The sequence below is a fragment of the Symphodus melops genome, assembly GCF_947650265.1.
Source record: "Symphodus melops genome assembly, chromosome: 8".
Lineage (NCBI taxonomy): Eukaryota > Metazoa > Chordata > Actinopteri > Labriformes > Labridae > Symphodus > Symphodus melops.
Genome location: NC_136698.1, coordinates 28574117 through 28594612, shown reverse-complemented (window position 1 = coordinate 28594612; position 20496 = coordinate 28574117). Strand labels below are relative to the sequence as shown.

General features: G+C 51.5%; 1 protein-coding gene across 1 annotated transcript; it reads right to left on the bottom strand.

The window, feature by feature from the left end:
- Positions 1-4181: 4181 nt before the first annotated feature.
- arhgap39 (Rho GTPase activating protein 39) lies at positions 4182-16354 on the bottom strand (the record flags this gene model as incomplete). Its single annotated transcript, XM_079351053.1, has 10 exons — positions 4182-4906; positions 6068-6237; positions 6394-6485; positions 6745-6944; positions 7619-7692; positions 9376-9589; positions 10786-10971; positions 12009-12173; positions 13131-14484; positions 16236-16354. The coding sequence occupies 10 exons, from the start codon at positions 16352-16354 to the stop codon at positions 4712-4714; spliced, it is 2769 nt and encodes a 922-aa protein (XP_079207179.1). The 3' UTR covers positions 4182-4711.
- Positions 16355-20496: the final 4142 nt, after the last annotated feature.

Sequence of the window (20496 nt, the reverse complement as noted above, 5' to 3'; positions counted from 1 at the left end):
GGCTGCTGCAGAGTAAAGAGTCCATCAGTATTAACTCATCCATTCACACACTGATGGTAGAGGCTGCATCAGTCTCAGATAAACTTCTTAACTCAGTTGGTGAAGTCGGTCGCCTCTCACCTGGAAGGTTGGGGGTTTGATTCCCAGCTGCTGCAGCCATGTGTCCTGACTGTCTGCTTCAGCATCAGTGTGTGTGTACGAGGACGCGTGAACGTGACGCAGGTTAAAAGGTGAAGAGAAGCGTGACACCATTCATCTGTAAATAAATGGCGCTCTGTGTGTCTGCAGCCAGGAACGTGTGCGTCCTGTCCGAGCTGTTCTCAGGATCTTCAGCGAGCTCAGTGCGCAGACTGAACATCAGGTAGGAGCCGCAGGACGTCTCTTCACTGATTGGCTGAAGTCCTCAGTCCAGGTGTTGGCATCTGTTTTCTATGACAGGCGACTAAAAGCCACTTCAAACTTCTCTTACAATGATGCAGTGGTTCTCCACCTGGGGACTTTAAGTCCTGTTTCCACCGAGCGGTCCGGTTCAGTCCGGTTCGGTTCGGCACACATTTTGCAGCGTTTCCATCGACTACAGCCGGTAAAGATTCCAGAATAACCGACCCGTACCGTCCTACTTGTTGGGACCTTTCTGTTGGGGTGCCAAGAATATCGATCCGCCCCTAAAAGGTGGAGCTTAATCACTGCAGTCTGCTGATTGGTCGAAAGAATGGTCACTTCCTGTGTGACAGAGTCGACTGTTTTCCCAGCTGGAGTTTAAAGAGTGATCCGGGGTTAAAGGCTCGTTGAGCAGCTGTTATAAAGTGCTGCTTCTCCTGATTGGTCACGCTGCTGCAGAGAGAGTGAAGACAGCACGCCGTGTTCGTTTCACATTTCAATCTTTTATTAAACCAACATCTGTTACACTTCCTGTCTTCCTTCCCTTCAGAGTGAGTGACAGTGGACATTAAGAGGAAACTGAAAAAACCCCGCAGTGTGTGACGTGAAGGTGAAGAGCAGCTGCTGCTCACCTTCCTCTTCGTTGTCTTTTTTTTTCTCAACATCAGACGAACATCATCGACGACGACGACGACTAACTCGTGGTTAGCAGGAACCGAGTAGAAAAAACAACCAGAAAAAGGGATTAAAAAGCTTCTTTTTCAGAGTGACCATTTAAAGCTAAACACGGGAACACTTAACTCACTTTGCTTCTATGTTTTCTCATCTTTTAGTAAATTCAAGTTGAAGAGAGTGAAGAGCTGACGTCTGCATGCTAACTGTTTGATTGGCTGGGTCTATCTACAACCGTCGCTTACATAAACAAAGACACTCGCACGAACACACGGCACATACTCACGGGGACGCGTCAGAGCCCGCCGCCCGGCGCTCACTCAGCGCTTTCAGAGGATGACGGCGTGATTTCAGCTCATAAAGACGCCGTCCAATGACGGACGGGTTCCGAGTCAGACAGGAAGTGTGAATCTGAAGGACCTGAAAACACTCGGTCACCGTTTCACTTTGCAAACGAGTAGCGCGAGATCAAGGTCATCTCAAGGTCAGCACAGAGTCCATCAGAGGGTCGGACGGCGTCCTCGCCACAGAGGGGCCGGACTTCATACTGAGCCTACAGAACTCAAAGTCAGAACACGCCTGGACGGGCTGGATGACCTCAGGGTGTCATAGCGCACGCTCTCCAGGAGAGGGCGCCGTCTCGCTGCTCTGACCTGCAGCAGCAGTCCTGTGTGTTCACCTGAGCCGACGAAGCTCCGCCCCCCCGTGGACGCGCTTCTTTATGGGGTTTGAATCAGGCCGACGGCGATCCTTCCTGGAACAGCCTCGACGAGACGACTTCTGAAACGTGTGAAACTTTTGGAGCTCGACGACGGGAGAAGATTTGACACCTTAACAAGACGTGAAAGAAAAAAAACATCAAGTCGTCTCCCTGTGACCTGAACCTCCACGCCGGGTTCATACCGTGATTCTCCTCCTTTGATTCCCTATATTCTTCTTTGTACAGTCTGTACAGAGTCAATGTACACGTGATCGATGAGGAGAGAGAGAGAGAGAGCGAGCGAGCGAGCTGCACGCCACGCCGACCAACGAACGAGCCACAAAGTCTAAAGGTTCATGTCGACAAAAACGGACATCATCCGGACCTTCCAGGTGGGCGTCAGTGGATTCTGTGTGTGTGTGTGTGTGTGTGTGTGTGTGTGTGTGTGTGTGTGTGTCTCCATCCTTTCATCAGAAAAACCTCCCAAAAGAAAACGACTGAAACATCGACCCACGTGTGCCCGAACATTTGGAAAACTATCACACACACACACACACACACACACACACACACACACACACACTACACTTTCTCAAGAAGGCATTAAGGAAATCTCCTCAAATAAATATGAATAAATTAAGTGATATAAAAACAAAGAGGTTAAAACAGGAAGTCACAGTACGTCGTCGGACACTTTTTGTAAACAATGAGAGACAGACAGGTCGACACATTCACAAATCATTAGTGAGCAGAAAGGCCTGTTGGGGGGGGGGGGGGTGTCAGGTGGGGTGAATGGGGTCTTGTTGGCAGTGAGGATATTAGTTCTGTTTCTGTTCCTAAATGGTTTCCATGTGGTGGTCATGGTCGGGTCGGACCCGTGGACTGTGACCTCGACCCGTGGACTGTGACCTCGACCCGTGGACTGTGACCTCGACCCGTGGACTGTGACCTCGACCCGTGGACTGTGGCCGAGCGAAGAGCTACGAGCAAAGAGCGAGCAAGTTAGCCCCTCCCCCTTACCTCTGACTGCGCCCCCTTGTGTTCAGTGATTTAAAAACAAAATCACCGCTAACGTTTCATAGAACAACAGTTAGCTTACTGTCCTGTTGCCATGGAGACCGTCTCCTCTGTGCGCTACCGTTCAAATCTGTTTCAGCGTTTACACAACGACTGTCACTCGATCCTCATCCTCCGCAGCTTCCTGCTTCAAAATAAAACTCAGTCTTCTCCTAAAGTGAAGCTTTGTCCCTTCTGGGCCTCCGTACATGTGAGACTGTGTCTGCAGAGACTCTGTCCTCTGACTGGATTTGACTGATTTATTCTGGTTGACTCGGGACATTTGTGGGCGGAGCTGGTGTGTGTCCTCCAGCCAATGAGAGCGCAGCAGGTGAGTTTAGGATACAGCTCAGTGATTGGAGGAGATTCAAAGCGGTGAATATGACGGACGTGGACGTAGCAGCAAAGAAGAGAAACTCTAATCAGAGTGAGGAGAAACAGCGAGAGGAGAAAGCTGCTTCTAAAAGCAGGCTGAACCTTGTGTTGGACCTGGAGCTGCTCTACTTCCTGTTTGGACAGGAAGCTGACAAACACCGGTGGTTAGCTCGTGCTAGCCTGCAGGGGGCGTGATGAGCCGAGGAGGAGGAGGAGGAGCCACATTTGAATGTTTACAAACATTTGAGCTGACTCCGCCTTTAAGTTCTGTGTAAACAGCGTGGCGGTGGCGGCGGCGTGTTTGAGGTCGTGTGTCTGTCGTGTGTGTGAAGTGAAGATTTGGGGACACAGCAGCAGCAGCATTAAATCTAAATCATACAGGTGAGAGCAATAAATAATCTTTATATTAATGATTTCATCAACTCAGTCAGTCTAGTGTTGGCTAACAGTGAGAGCTCGTCACGTCTCAGCTGATTGGTCCCTCCCTGCTCGTCAGGACCAATCATACGACAGGACGAGAAGGACAAACTAAAGGCTGGTCTCCGCTCAGCCACAGCGTGAGGACGATCAGCTGTCATTTATAAAAGTCTTAAAGGACGTGAACACAGCCGGGCTGTCGGCCTGAGCGGCTACACTCAGAGACGGCGAGGAGGCCGAGCGGCCGCGGCGCCCTGCCGGGGCGGAGGAGTCGTGTGGAGCCGTCAGCTCCTGGTGGTGGCAGTGTAAAAACAAGGTGGCAGCTCTCCAGCTGCTGTCCGGTGATGGCGGCTGATATCTGGTGTGTGTGCTGGTTGTGTCTCGTTAGCTCGTGTGTGTGAGACATTTAAACACCTGCAGTCTGATTGGACACTGGAGGGAGACTTCCTGTTCACTCCACATAGTCCGTGCACGCCGGCGCTGCAGCACTGGATCCGTCTGTGAGCGCGTCACGGGAGCAGGCGGAGCTAAGACTTGATTGTTTCCACGTAACGTCGATGAAGGAAAATGGAAAACACAATCAGTCTGAATATTGTGTTTTATTTTGAAATCCAGCGAATGCTCTGGTTGTTCCTGTGTCTGTTAGTGGCGGCGTGCATGGAGTATGTGGACGTGGGCAGGTGGTCCTGTGTGTGTGTGTGTGTGTGTGTGTGTGTGTGTGTGTTTCAACATGTCTGAAAATAAAATCAGTTCATAAAAAAAAGAAACCTTTAAAAGTCCTGAACTGTGAGTGAGTCCTTGAACGCCACACGGCGATGAGATCCCTGCTCGTGCCTTCAGACTGTATGTGATGGACCCTGGACTCGTGTCTGACCACACACACACGGACGGACGGCGTGCTGTGTGCGAGGGGACGGAAGGACAGAAAAGACAAACAGAGACTGAACTGAAAACAAGGCAGTTCAAAGTAAACATGTCGGAGAGGCAATCTGTGTGTGTGATCCTGTGTGAGGGAGTGTATGGGGGGGTTAAAGGGCGCGTAGGTGAAGCTGAGGGTACAGAGTGTGTGTGTGTGTGTGTGTGTGTGTGTGTGTGTGTGTGGTGGGGGGGCTATAGGATTCCGTCCATGAAGCTGGTGTCCAGTCGCTGGATGAGCACCCGGATGAAGGACATCTCCTTGCGGGTGTTCTCAAAGATCACCCGGGGGTCGTCGGACTGGCAGCGCAGACAGTTGGGCGCCATGACCATGGCCAGGTTGTTCACGTCCATCTTGGTGATGACCACATTGGCGGGCTGGGCGAACACCTGCACACACACACACACACACAGCATACATGAGAGACAGCCTGGAGACAGATTTAAACAGAGCGTCTTCATGTCTGATGGGGGACGGCGTCTGACCACGCCCCTCTCTGCACGCTGCTGCAGTGGTTATCTCTGTCCCCTCTCAGTGAGGAGGTTGCTGGTTTGAATCCCTGTCTGTCAGGAGCCTCTCTGCATGTTCTCCCCGTGCATGGCGTGGCTTCTCTCCCTCTACCACCTCTACAGACTGTCTGCACGCCATCTCTACAGACTGTCTGCACGCCACCTCTACAGACTGTCTGCACGCCATCTCTACAGACTGTCTGCACGCCATCTCTACAGACTGTCTGCACGCCACCTCTACAGACTGTCTGCACGCCACCTCTACCACCTCTACAGACTGTCTGCACGCCACCTCTACAGACTGTCTGCACGCCACCTCTACAGACTGTCTGCACGCCACCTCTACCACCTCTACAGACTGTCTGCACGCCACCTCTACCGTCTCTACAGACTGTCTGCACGCCACCTCTACAGACTGTCTGCACGCCACCTCTACAGACTGTCTGCACGCCACCTCTACCGTCTCTACAGACTGTCTGCACGCCACCTCTACAGACTGTCTGCACGCCACCTCTACAGACTGTCTGCACGCCACCTCTACAGACTGTCTGCACGCCACCTCTACCACCTCTACAGACTGTCTGCACGCCACCTCTACCGTCTCTACAGACTGTCTGCACGCCACCTCTACAGACTGTCTGCACGCCACCTCTACAGACTGTCTGCACGCCACCTCTACCGTCTCTACAGACTGTCTGCACGCCACCTCTACAGACTGTCTGCACGCCACCTCTACAGACTGTCTGCACGCCACCTCTACAGACTGTCTGCACGCCACCTCTACAGACTGTCTGCACGCCACCTCTACCGTCTCTACAGACTGTCTGCACGCCACCTCTACAGACTGTCTGCACGCCACCTCTACCACCTCTACAGACTGTCTGCACGCCACCTCTACCGTCTCTACAGACTGTTCTTCAGTTACAGGAGCGTCAGACGCTGCTGTCTCTCTGACCCGGGTGAGGTGGTCTGAGGTGAACTGAGCGTGTGCACGCTGTGAGTGTGTGTGTGTGTGTGTGTGTGTGTGTGTGTGTGTGTTACCTGCAGGAAGCGGATGAGGTAGCAGAGCACCAGTTTGTTGATGTGTGGGAGGCCCAGCACCACGTTCACAGCTGCTTCTGGGTCGTCATAGTGATTGATGCACTCCTCGTAGAACTCGTGGGGGATCAGCGGCTCCTCCAGCTCCCGGTACCAGAGCTTCAGCAGAGACGCTGGGGACACACAGGGACGCACGGGGACACGTCAAACAGAGCACAAAGAGGGGGGGCAGTGATGTCATCGTGTCCTTATCTGTACAGATAACAACATCAATCTGTGTGTGTGTGTGTGTGTGTGTGTGTGTGTGTGTGTGTGTGTGTGTGTGTTACCTGGGATGTGCGGGTCTTCCAGTCCTGTAGGGATCTTCCACTGATCCACTTGCAGCTTGAGGGCGTTGACCTCATCTATGTCCCCGGGTACCCTGAAGGTGAAGAACACAGGATCAGGTCAAACCCGCTCTCCCCGGTCTCATCTGTGCTCAAAGCCCCGCCCCCCTCAAAGCCCCGCCCCCTCACAGATTTCAGCTCATGACTGATTTTCTTTGTTCTTTTTTCAGAGAACCTGAGTTATTAATTACTGCCAGGACCTAAAGACAAGTTCAACCAAGAAAGTTACCCATAATGCCTTTCACCTGAGTTTAAATGAACCTCTGTCATGTGATCTGAAGCGCTCTCGCTCACCTGAAGATGCCCTCAGTCTGGTCTCCGTTCAGACCCAGAACCTCTTCAGACAGGCGCGTCTGCACCCAGGGCAGCTGGCTGTCTGGATAGCGCTCCTTCTGCAGAGCCATCACCTCCTCCAGGGAGGAGCCAAACATGGAGGGGCTGAAGATGGCGTTCCTGGCGTGCACGATCTCTTCCAGACAGGGCTTCTGCAGGCCCTGAGGAGTCACACACACACACACACACACACACACACACACACACACACACGTCAGCGGTGTTGGAGGAGGGAAGGTGAATCTGTGAAGTGCAGCTCGTTAAAGGCTGTTGGTGCTGAGCAGGTGAACACTCGTGTGACACGGCGGGGTCCTAAAAGTGACAAACGATCCGAGTCACTCACACGCTGAGAGTTTGGCTGTGCGAGCCACGCGGGCCGCGGGCCAAGCTGCTGCCCTCCAACACTCTGTCCACCAATCAGAGCGCGTGGATTAGAGCAGGATGAGCGCTCTGTTTCTGCACCCTCACGTTTCCTGCCCTGATCGAACACGGGAGAAAAACTCCAGAAAATCTAAACATTTCAGTTCCTCCTTTCCTGTCACACAGGAAGTGACGATCCTTCCGACCAATCAGCAGACAGCAGGGTGATAAGCTCCACCCTTTAGGGGTCAGATCGGTACGTTTGGAACCCAAGCAGTAAAAAAAGGACGGAACGGATCAGTTATCTCGAGCTTTTCAGTGGAAACGCCGATAAATGTTTACTGGACCCAACTGGACCGGACCGCTTGGTGGGACCGGGACTGTACTGACCCACCTCCAGGACAGCTTCTGGATCTGTGTGTGTGTGTGTGTGTGTGTGTGTGTGTGTGTGTGTGTGAGACAGACGGCTGCTTACCTTCTTGGCTCCGGTCAGAGCCGCCTTGGTCAGTTTCCTGAAGCAGTATTTAGCATAACTGCTGATGGCCACGCCTGCAACGACAGAGGGGGCGGAGCTTCAGTTTGGATCTTACAGGGGACGTTAAGACAGAATTCATTTAAGCACCATGATCGCTGATGATCAATAAAGTGGCGAGTCAGCGAGGTGATCTGGCACTACCAGCCGACGCCCAATGACTGACTGACTGACTGACTGACTGACTGATTGACTGACTGATTGATTGACTGACTGATTGATTGATTGATTGACTGACTGACTGATTGATTGATTGACTGACTGACTGATTGATTGACTGACTGATTGATTGACTGACTGACTGATTGATTGATTGACTGACTGACTGATTGATTGATTGACTGACTGACTGATTGATTGATTGACTGACTGACTGATTGATTGATTGACTGACTGACTGATTGATTGACTGACTGATTGATTGACTGACTGACTGATTGATTGATTGACTGACTGACTGACTGATTGATTGATTGATTGATTGATTGACTGACTGATTGATAAGTCTGAGACGTAGATTATCTCGCGTAAACATGGTTGAAATGTTTCCTGATGAATCGATCAAAACAGACAAAATCATGAGACGAGCTTTTTGAATCTAGAGACTCGGAGACGTCTCTCACTGACCTGATACAAACCGTCACCACAAACATTCACAGTTTCAAAGTGTATAAAATGAGATTTAGTTTGAAGGAAGGAGAGAATATTTTGTCTTAGTGTTGAGCAGCCTCGACCCCCCCTGAGTTCACTCCATGTAAGGAACATGGATCATGTTGTGACTGTTTGTCTTTTGTCTCATCATGTGTGATGAGTTCTGAGCTGCTCCTGTAAACCAGCAGGGGGCAGCAGAGCAACACGGCAGCTTCAGTCTGTGCTGTGAGACCTTCAGCTCTGAGATCATCGTCTCCTCGGGACGTTGCTTCAGAGATCTTTTATATTTCTGTCTCAGTTTAAAGACGCTCCACTTCCTGTTTGGACACACCTGACTTATTATTTTAACAAAGACAGTTTCATCTGAAGGCTGAGGCTTCACTGTGTTTCTCTCCTGAAGAAAAACAGAAATGTTTGATTTGTATTGTTTTAATATCTGCTCTTATTCTGAAATGTGGCCAACAGTGACAATAAACACTGTTACAGGTGTGTGAGGTGTTATTCAGCTGGATGAATCAAACCTCTGAGTGGACATATCTCCAAATACAAATATATATATGACATAACTTTATAGCTTGATTTTTAATTCATAGATATTTTAACAGATTGTACGTTTAAAGGGAACTTGACGTTACATACTTTGTCCACAGGGGGCGCCAACATCCAGACAGACTGAAAGACCCTCACAGCTGCTTTAAATGAGTTTGACTGATCTTTACTTTGTCACTGGAGGAAAACATGAAGGTAACAATGAGGATCTTTAATGTCTAAATCTGGATCCAAAAGTCTTCAAATATCTCCTAAAAATGTTGTTTGTCACTTTTCTTGTCCTAATCCAGCATGAGGCTGAGATCAAAGTAATCCTGCTCCTACTCGAAATCTGCAAAATGCAACCTGCAGCTTTCATCTGGATTAAAAGCAGGATGTGATCATCGATCCCTGACGATGACGTTTGAACGCCGGAGACCACGACGACCACACGTGGACTTTGTGGATGTTTGACCTGCATGGAGCCAAAGCTGCAGGTGAAATGGGTGGTGAGGTCTCACCCTTGGTGTCGTTGAGAGGGTCCATGTGTCGGCAGATGTAGCCCTCCAGGTAGTTGTGGAAGCGAGGCGTCGGGGGGAAGAAGGCCAGGCAGATGGCCATCAGCTCCCAGCCTCGCTCCAGGCTGTCGTAGCGGAAGTTTTCTGTGGTCTGACGACACAGCTGGATGTAGAGTTCATCCCGCAGACCCTGGTGGCTCCACCCACGCACCACCACCTGACGGGGACGCACACACACACACACACACACACACACACACAGAGTCAGGAGTCTGCACTGCAGTTAAAATGTAAAGAATAAGACGGACTTAAAGGACCAATCAGAGCGCTCGGGGACAAAGTGTAGCGAGTGAGATGATGAAGTCGCCTTGTTTTATAAACAGCTGGTTATCAGTTACATTTGAACTCTGTTTGAATGAATCACATTTTACTTCCTGGTGCAACATTGACTCCGACGCAGTGACACTCCAGAGCTTAGCTAGCAGCAGGTTCGTGTTTGTTGTCTTGTAGTTTAAAGTCTCGTCTCATTCTTAAAAACCTCCATCATTCGTTTCACTTCTCAACATGTCCACATCACGTTTGGACACACCTGACTTATTATTTTAACAAAGTTTCATCTGAAGGCTGATGCTTCACTGTGTTTGAAGATCTGCTGTTATTGATTTGTTTGTTTTTCTGTTTTTGAAAAAAAAATAAGGTATAAAAAAACAAAAAACAAACCAGAAGTGATAAAGTGATCTGGCTAAACACTGAAGCTTCAGTTTCCACCACATGGTGACCTGTATGAGCCAAATTTGACTTTGAACTGCAGTACCCATTTGAAACACCAGGGGTCAGAGCTACATACGGCTCCTTTAATGTTTAACCATCACTGTAATCTTTTCTTTACAGATCTATCAGATCGTCTCTGAAACTACAGACAGCTCCGACCTCCTGGGACAAACGGAGACAGCTCCGACCTCCTGGGACAAACGGAGACAGCTCCGACCTCCTGGGACAAACGGAGACGGGGACAGATTATTGCTGATTGCTCCCCTGAGCTCTGCTGAGGTTTTTAACTGTTTGAGTTCATTGTCGTGTTTCATCACTGCTGCTGCAGGAGAACACTTTTGAGTTTGGATGCTGCACAGTTTCATAAAAGCGGCCCGTGGTGTTTAAATAGCCTCCCCTCAAAGTCACACAGTGAACAAGGACACGCAGCTTCTCGGTGGGACGTCTGCTGCACGCTTCAGCAGCCTGCAGAGAGGAGGAGAGGCGAGTGATGCTGCTTCACTTCGCCCTCTGCAGACGCTGCAGAACTCTGTGCGCCTCCGTTACATAAAGTTAGCTGCCAATGAAAACCAACGCAGCGTCCTCAGGAAGGAGTCAGAGAGAAATGAGACTTTCAGGTGTTTGAATGAGTCGTGCACAGACCTCCAGAGCCACAGCGTAGGGGTCAGCCTTGGAGCGCCGGTCTCCCATGTAGGTCTGGACCAGTTTGAATATGTCCACGGCTTCCCTCTTCACGGTGCGGTCCGACGTCACGATCATCGGCTTCTTGATGGGCTCACTGCTCCAGGCCAGCATGTTGGCAATGGACACCTTTCTTCTAAACAGACCCTGAGAAAAGAAGCCGGGGTCAGAGGTCAACACCAGGACAAGATGACAAGAAACTGTTAACATACAACGACTGAACCTCGGAGGACATAAACAGTGCACACTGTTCACTCCAGGTCTCAGCTGCTCTCTGGTTTTCTAAAGAGGAAGGAAACAACGAGGATCAACAAAGACAACTGGAGGTTTTTTTCTGGCCTTTGGTTGATCGTGATCACTTCCTGTTACGTCATTTCCATCATTGACCTGCCGCTTTGCATTGTGGGAAACAGAACATAAGAGAAGACTAGTCTGATGCATACCATATCCGTGATCTTCCCTTCATGACATCACAAAGGGCAGTAGCCCCTCCCCTTCATGACATCACAAAGGGCAGTAGCCCCTCCCCCAGGTGGGTGACACTCCCACAGCTAGGTGTTTGTTCTGCCCTCTGAGTCTGCCTTCTCACCGTAAACAATAGGACATGGAGCCAGAAAGCAGCGAGTACACCCGAGCCCTTCCAGAGAGGGGGCGTGGTCAGACACAGCTCATTTACATATTTAAAGCTACAGACACAGAAACAGCCTGTTCTGAGCAGGGCTGAAATAGAGGGGTTTATAGACATGATCAAATACAGGATCAGAGTGGATTTACAACAACACACTTCACACACATGATGAAGAGGAGCGAGGACACTGATTTAGACTGAAGAGGAGGAGGAGGTCATGTGACCTTTAAGAAAGAAAGACAAATATGTTGTTGTTGTTTGTGAAGTTACAGTCATGAACTTCCTCCTTCCTAACAAACGTTCCCCGCACAGACTGAGTTTACTCTTTTGTGTTTTTAGAGAATAAAACCTGATCAGGGATCAGCTCCCAGCCAGTGATCCAGGTCCTGGTCTCATCAGAGGAGGGACGTTTAAAGACAGGATGAGACGACACAGCTGACCAATGTAAAAGACGTGATATTTATAGACCCTCAGCACAGCTCTTCTTTTATAAATAGTGAAGACAGAAATAGACTAACAGGATGAAGGCAGGTACACTGAGCATCCTGTGGAGTACCTGTGTGTGTTTGTTGAAGTGCTTGGAGGCCCAGTTCTCGATGTCGGTCTCCGAGGAGGGCTTCCTCAGGGTGAATTCTGGGAAGATGCCACAGCTGGCGCTCGGCATCATATTCCTTGCATTTCGACTGGCCTCAAACTGGGCACAGGCTCCGAGGTCCTCCGACTGGCCGGGCAGAGAGAGGGAGGAAACAGGCCGTCATCTTTGTGCTGCAGAACATTCACACTGAGCGTTTCCAGAGTTCAGCTCAGACTGGGATTAAAACTGACCTGCTAATACGACAATATCCTCAAGTGCAACAAAGAGGCCATTCATTCCTCAGAAACCTAAACAAGCAGCTCCCAATCTACTGAGAGAGAGAGAGAGCGGAAACACTCACAGCACAGACGTGAAGAGAAGCTAACACACTGAACATCACCTGAGGAGCAGCTCACAGCTTCATCTTCAGTCTGACTTTCATATAGATGGATGGTGTGTTTAGTGCACAGCCTCCCAGCAGCAGGTGACCAGCGCCCCCTGTGCTTCAAACAGTAGAAGTACATGTTCACTCCTGGCTCTTTAAAAACTCAAACAGAGCAGCAGGTTGTTTCAGACTTTTACTGTTTTATTTACAAAGACGGTAAAATATATAATCCTGCCTCCTTTAGTTGTTGTGCTGTTTAAATGTTGTCTCTCATCTGTCGTCTCCATGACGACGTCCAGACGAGGTGGAACAGATCCTTCAGTTTTAAACTTTTAATCTGAAAACCTGACAGTTGTTTCTGCTTCCTGTTTGTATGTGACAGTTCAGGTTTAGTGCAGCTAACACGTCTCCTTGTTGCTGTTATATTAACGTATTTAATCTAAATAAACCGTCCCCTGCAGCGCCCCCTACAGGCCTGGAGGATGCACATCTGCTGAAAAGGTTTCAGGTTGTTCACATTATGGTAAATACGTCTCAGGATCGATCCTCTGATATTCTGCTTTTACAAACAACCACAGACCCCGAGCTTGAGACAGGAGGTGTCAGCTGGTCTCAGGTGGTCTGAGGTGGTCTGAGCTGGTCTCAGCTGGTCTGAGGTGGTTTCAGGTGGTCTGAGGTGGTCTGAGGTGGTCTGAGCTGGTCTCAGCATGCAGCCGTACCTGTGAGGGGTGAAGGAAAGGCTCGGGAGAAGCCAGGCTGGTTTGGACTGAGAGGCTTTTCTCCAGCAGGGCCTGAGGGAAGCCCAGCCGGTCGAAGGTGCTGCGTTTCCAGTGACCCTCGCTCTGCGCCAGCGCCTCGTCTTCACTGAACGCCCTGACCACGGGGCCCGGGAGCGGCAGAGGCACGGCCCCGTCGCTCTCGTAGCCGTCTTTGGATCCCCCGCCCTGGGCCACTCCCCCGCCCTGCCCTGAGTCCCAACTGCTCCTCTGTTTCATCACCTGCTGGGCCTCCCACGCCAGCCTGGCCTGGGCCAACATCGCCTCAGACGCTGTGCCCGCCAGCTCGCCCTCCAGCCCGCCGCCGCCGCCGCAGCGCGCCAGCTCCTGTGGGAGGGAGGGCTTGCGGTTCTTGCGTTTGCGGTTCCCACCAGGAGAGAAGGCCCCGGGCCCGCCGATGGTGGAGGAGGACAGAGTGTGGGTCTGACTGGACGACCAGGATATAGAGTCCTCGTAAAGCAACCTCTGACCCCCCTCTCCCCCCTCCCCGCTGTAATCCAGCAGCAGGCGGGGGTCCCTGATCAGAGACTGGCTGTGTTGCAGAGTGTAGGACCCCCCATACGAGCCCCCGTAGCCCCCGGTGGTGCCGTAGCGCAGCAGGCGATCAGCGGTCTTAAAGCGAGGACTGGAAGAGGACTGCTCCACGTACACCAGCTGCTTCACGTACTCCTTCCCCACAGGACTGTACTCCAGACTCTGGGTCTTCTCTGGACACTTCTGCCGGGTCAGAACCAGCTGGCCATACGGCGACTGGCTCTGCTTGGGGGAGTGATAAAGGGGGGCGGAGGACTTGCGAGCGGGTGACTTGCCGGTGCCGTAGAAGGAGGAGTCAGAGAGGTGCATGTCAGTAGGGGGCTCTTCGTATATGGGGGGGGACTGGTACTCTGATGGTGGCTCCTCGTACAGGGGGGGCTCATAGGCGTAACGGGGCGAGGGGGGCTGAGAGTCAGCTGATGAGCGGCGATGGGTGCCGGTGCCGCCGAGCTCCGCTCGTTTCAGGAAGGGGGACTGGCGGCGGTCGGCGTACAGAACAGGAGAGGCATCGGGTTCTGAAGGCGGGTTTCCTCCAGACGGGCGGCGGTTTCGTGAGGTGGTGCCTCCCCCTGAAGGAGGACCAGAGGGGGGCGGGTCAACGGGGGAGTAACCGTTCCCCTGGTGGGCCAGGAAGCTGGGCTCTCTGTCCGTCACCTTGATCAGCATCCTCTCCTTGGTGCCGGTGTTCCACCTGAAGGGGGAAGTCCTGAGACAGAGGAGAAGAAGAGCGTTTAATGAAGAGTCACATGGAGCACTGAGTCCTCTTCATCACATCCAGGCTGATCCTCACATTCACACACAGCTGATCATCTACAAGGCTCTCAAACTGTTTCCTCACCAGCTGATCTGAACCTCCTGAAACACTGAAACCCTCATCAGTCCAGCTGCTTATAGCCCCCCCCCCTCCCTCACACAGGTCAGCATGTGGTGGACACTGTAGCTTCAGTGTTTAGCCAGCTCTGCATGTAGAGACACTGTAGCTTCAGTGTTTAGCCAGCTCTGCATGTGGTGGGACACTGTAGCTCCAGTGTTTAGCCAGCTCTGCATGTAGAGACACTGTAGCTTCAGTGTTTAGCCAGCTCTGTATGTGGTGGACACTGTAGCTTCAGGGTTTAGCCAGCTCTGCATGTGGAGGACACTGTAGCTTCAGTGTTTAGCCAGCTCTGCATGTGGTGGACACTGTAGCTTCAGTGTTTAGCCAGCTCTGCATGTGGTGGACACTGTAGCTTCAGTGTTTAGCCAGCTCTGCATGTGGTGGACACTGTAGCTTCAGTGTTTAGCCAGCTCTGCATGTAGAGACACTGTAGCTTCAGTGTTTAGCCAGCTCTGCATGTGGTGGACACTGTAGCTTCAGCGTTTAGCCAGCTCTGCATGTGGTGGACACTGTAGCTTCAGCGTTTAGCCAGCTCTGCATGTGGTGGACACTGTAGCTTCAGTGTTTAGCCAGCTCTGCATGTGGTGGACACTGTAGCTTCAGTGTTTAGCCAGCTGTGCATGTAGAGACACTGTAGCTTCAGTGTTTAGCCAGCTCTGCATGTGGTGGACACTGTAGCTCCAGTGTTTAGCCAGCTCTGCATGTGGTGGACACTGTAGCTTCAGTGTTTAGCCAGCTCTGCATGTGGTGGACACTGTAGCTTCAGTGTTTAGCCAGCTCTGCATGTAGAGACACTGTAGCTTCAGTGTTTAGCCAGCTCTGCATGTGGTGGACACTGTAGCTCCAGTGTTTAGCCAGCTCTGCATGTGGTGGACACTGTAGCTTCAGTGTTTAGCCAGCTCTGCATGTGGTGGACACTGTAGCTTCAGTGTTTAGCCAGCTCTGCATGTAGAGACACTGTAGCTTCAGTGTTTAGCCAGCTCTGCATGTGGTGGACACTGTAGCTTCAGTGTTTAGCCAGCTCTGCATGGGTCTGTAAAGCTTTCTGCGTTCTAACCTCTCTCCATGTTTCATCTCCAACATTGATCCTAGTTTGAGCAGCTTTCTGCTGCTGGAGCTTATTAGAAACATGCAGAGGCTTTTTAGCTCGGGTACAATCACTTCTATCTGAAGCAGTTCCACTGCCCGCTTCCATCGCTGCAACACCTGTTCACCTGATAACTGCTCTCATATCTGGCAAACCCAGGGGCGTCCAAAACGGCCTTCAAAGCCCCGCCTACCTTCTCTGGTCCAATCAGATCCAGAGCATTCAGGAGCAGAATCTAAAGTTAGAAGGAGGACATACTGGCTGCTGCATTGTTGTCAGAGAAGCTTCAACACAGCAGGTTTCCTTCATGATCACACAGGAAGAGAGCAGCTCTCTGATTGGTCCTCTAACTTACACTTTGTTAGGACTCTGCAGCCTGTTTTATGTTTGTAAGGGTTGAATGTGTTGCAGCAGGTTTAAGGGGACACACTCTTTAATTAGGGACCCTGCCACACAGAATATCAAACAAACAGCAGCCTCTGGCAACAACAGGCCTTTACATCATCACTTCAGGTTCATTCAGTGGCTGCTCTCAATGAGCCGGCCCTCACACTGGGCTGGTCTGTGAGACAACAAGAGGAGGAGAAGCAGGGAGAGCAGTTTGGGCAGGAGAACAAGAGCTGAAGTGGGCGAGCGGGAGGAGAGTGTGACATCGATTTCAGGATTGGACATCCTTCTGTCCAAATGCTTCCACACACTGATCCCCAGGGCCAGCGCTCAATAACAGCACACAATATCTGTGCACTTCTGGATGTTCATTGCCCTGTTTGTGTGTGTGTGTGTGTGTGTGTGAGTGTGTGTGTGTGTGAGAGGGGAAACCAGCAGGAAGGATTAAGTATTAAAATGCTGCCCTGGCACCTATAGAGCTTGAACCCACTCTCTCTCTCTCTCTCTCTCTCTGTGTCTCTCTCTCCCTCTCTCTCTGTGTCTCTCTCTCCCTCTCTCTCTGTGTCTCTCTCTCTCTCTCTCTCTGTGTCTCTCTCTCCCTCTCTCTCTGTGTCTCTCTGTCTCTCTCTCTCTCTGTCTCTCTCTCTCTCTCTCTGTCTCTCTCTCTCTGTCTCTCCCTCTCTCTCTGTCTCTCCCTCTCTCTCTCTCTCTCTCTCTCTGTCTCTCTCTCTCTCCCCCTCCTCTCTCTGTGTCTCTCTGTGTCTCTCTGTCTCTCTCTCTCTCTCTCTGTCTCTCTCTCTCTCTCTCTCTCTCTCTCTCTCTCTCTCTCTCTCTCTCTGTTGGAGATGGCGGTGTGTGAGTGGAGCTGAGAGCGTGTCTGATTGTCTGATTGTTTGAGAAAGTTTGGAGATAGTTTGTTTCTTGTTTTTTTGTGTGAGTGTGTTTATGAAGTGTGTCTGTATCTGTTGGTGTGTAAACGGCTGTGTGTGTGTGTGTGTTGTGTGTGTGTGTGTGGTGTGAGTGTGTGTGTGTAATTGTTTGTTGGGGCAGCGTGCTCCGTGCAGCACAATGCCGGTGGCGGAAGCTGTACAGGCAGACTTTGAGAAGCTGACCCGCCGGCATGCGGTGAAGCTTCTCCCCGCGGTGCAGTGCTCGGTGGAGGAGGCCGGGCTGGCTGTGGGAGAGCTGGTCGGCTATGACAGCGTGAAGTCGGCCTCACGCATGAACGGGGCCGTAGTATTGTTTTTAGACAGTACGGAGAAGGTCGGTGAGGTGGTGGAGAAGGGGGGTGAGGATACGTGGCACAATCACTCCTGTTTTCCCCGCTTTTTAACCCGGCCACAAAAAGTAAACAATTTCTAACGCACCCCCCGTTTATTAGAAACGACCTGCTGGTTAAGGAACTGTCGAGATACGGACAAATAACATCATCAATCAAAATGATTTCTCTGGGGTGTAAAAACCCAAAACTGAAACACGTCGTCTGTCATAGAAGACAAGTTTATATGATTTTAAATGAAAAGAAGACCGATCTGAACTTGACTTTTTCTTTTAAGATTGACGGGTTTAATTATGTTGTTTTTTGTGACGTCTGAGTCGATGAGTGGCTTTGGTTGCGGGGCAGAGGGGCACCTGGTCCGCTCCTGCCCGGAGGAGGGCGGAGCGCGGCGCGCTGTCCACTCCGCAGGCAGGTACGCCGGCCACGGCTGCAAGCCCTCCGGAGAGAGCTCTGCAGACAGTGGATGCAACAACCCCGAGAGGAGACCCGAGGACCGGCGGACGCTACTGCCGTGGGAGGAGGCCCGACGACCGTGGACGCTACTGCCCTGGGAGGAGGCCCGACGACCGTGGACGCTACTGCCAGGGGAGGAGGCCCGACGAGCGCGGACGCTACTGCCCTGGGAGGAGACCCGACGACCGTGGACGCTACTGCCCTGGGAGGAGGCCCGACGACCGTGGACGCTACTGCCCTGGGAGGAGGCCCGACGAGCGCGGACGCTACTGCCCTGGGAGGAGGCCCGACGACCGTGGACGCTACTGCCCTGGGAGGAGGCCCGACGAGCGCGGACGCTACTGCCCTGGGAGGAGGCCCGACGACCGTGGACGCTACTGCCCTGGGAGGAGACCCGACGACTGTGGACGCTACTGCCCTGGGAGGAGGCCCGACGAGCGCGGACGCTACTGCCAGGGGAGGAGGCCCGACGAGCGCGGACGCCACACTTCCGGGGGGAGCTCTGCGGACCGTGGAGGCTGCAGACTCGGGAGGAGTTCTGCCGGCTGCTGCTGAGGTGCCAGGCGGAGACCTGCCCGCGGAGGACGTCTCTGCCGTGGTTCCAGTTGTTGTTCTCAAAAGAATGGATACACCTACTTCAGTGGGGCCGTCCGGGGGGGGACCCCCCCCCGCGACGTCGGTCCTTGTTTTTAAGCCCACTGAAGGAAAAAGTGATATGGAAGTATCGATGGAGGAGGAAATGTCTGATGACACTCTCCTTCAAATGTCCCAGAAAAGAAAGACTGAAAAAACAAAGATAAGAAAAGTGAAAAAAGTGTGCAGTGAGTCAGAGAGCGACCTCCCTCAGACCCAGGACGACTCTCCTCTCTACACTAAAGAAGAGATAAAGACATATCTAGATGAGACTTTTGGAGCCAGGGAGCAGGAGGTGGAGGATTATTTCCCCAATCTGAAATTATTTGTAAGATCAGCCAGGCCTCTTACGAGGAAGGCCAGGAGGGGGGAGAAAAGATATCTATCAATATCTGAGGTTTATAGACTAAAAAAACGTGTAGAGAAAGTCTCCATCATGATCAGTGACAAAGAAAAAGAAAGACTTAAAAAAAGAAAGAAATGAAAAACATGTGATTGATAAATCTTGCACCTGTTCTTTAATGTCTGTTTATTGTGTATTTATGTGTTGGAGTGGTTTGTTTAAGCTCTGAGGAGAATAATGAAGATGTTTAATATTATGTCGAGATGATTTCTTGAAAAAAAAAAAAAAAAAAAAAAAAACTGTTTTTAAAAAAAAAAAAAAAAATGAACTGAGATTTTAATGCATTTGCACTTGTATTGATTTTTTTTCAAACCTGTGTAAATAAAAGTGATTTTTCAAATTCAATTCTCTGTCTCTCTCTCTCTCTCTCTCTCCCTCTCTCTCTGTGTCTCTGTGTCTCTCCCTCTCTCTCTCTCTCTGTCTCTCTCTCTCTCCCTCTCTGTGTCTCTCCTGTGTCTCTCTCTCTCTCTCTCTCTCTCTGTCTCTCTCTCCCTCTCTCTCTCCAATCTCTCATCTCTCTCTCTCTGTCTCTCTCTCTCTCTCTCTGTGTCTCTCTGTGTCTCTCTCTCTCTCTCTCTCTCTCTCTCTGTCCCTCTCTCTCCCCTCTCTCTCTCCATCTCTCTCTCTCTCTCTCTGTCTCTCTCTCTCCCTCTCTGTGTCTCTCTGTGTCTCTCTCTCTCTCTCTCTCTCTCTCTGTCTCTCTCCTCCCCTCTCTCTCTCCATCTCCTCTCTCTCTCTCTCTGTCTCTCTCCCTCTCTCTCTGTGTCTCTCTCTCTCTCTCTCTCTCCCCTCTCTCTCTGTGTCTCTCTGTCTCTCTCTCCCCTCTCTCTCTGTGTCTCTCTCTCTCTCTCTCTCTCTCTCTCCCTCTCTCCTCTGTCTCTCTCTCTCTGTCTCCTCTCTCTCTCTCCCTCTCTCTCTCTCCCTCTCTCTCTGTCTCTCTCTCTCTGTCTCTCCCTCTCTCTCCCTCTCTCTCTCTCCCTCTCTCTCTGTGTCTCTCTCTCTCTCCGTCTCTCTCTCTCTCTCTCTCTCTCTCTCTCTCTCTCTCCCTCTCTCTCTCTCCCTCTCTCTCTCTCTCTCTCTCGTCTTTAAGGTCAGAGGAGAATCGACCTGATGATGGCGGCGTGTGACCCGGGTCATAAAGCAAGAGTATGACTTTAAAGTGTGATTTAAAACGTAGAGCCGTGGTTAGTCTGCTGTGAAGGTCAAACGAACGGCGTACTTGTGGACAAGGTCACTTCCCTCCTCCCTGAGTGTTCAGCTTCACGTGAGCCACGCGGCGTCTCACTGACACTTCCTGTGTCGACCTTCAGCTGATGGTTTAAAGAAGGTCCTGCACCCTACCTGATCCCTCCTCACCTGACACGCCCCCTTTCCTCTAAAAACTACAAGGCAATAAGCTCCTCCCTCCATCCTGGTCTCTGTCCCCCCCCTCCATCCTGGTCTCTGTCCCCTCCCTCCATCCTGGTCTCTGTCCCCTCCCTCCATCATGGTCTCTGTCCCCTCCCTCCATCCTGGTCTCTGTCCCTGCCTCCCTCCATCCTGGTCTCTGTCCCTCCCTCCATCCTGGTCTCTGTCCCTCCCTCCCTCCATCCTGGTCTCTGTCCCCTCCCTCCCTCCATCCTGGTCTCTGTCCCTCCCTCCATCATGGTCTCTGTCCGT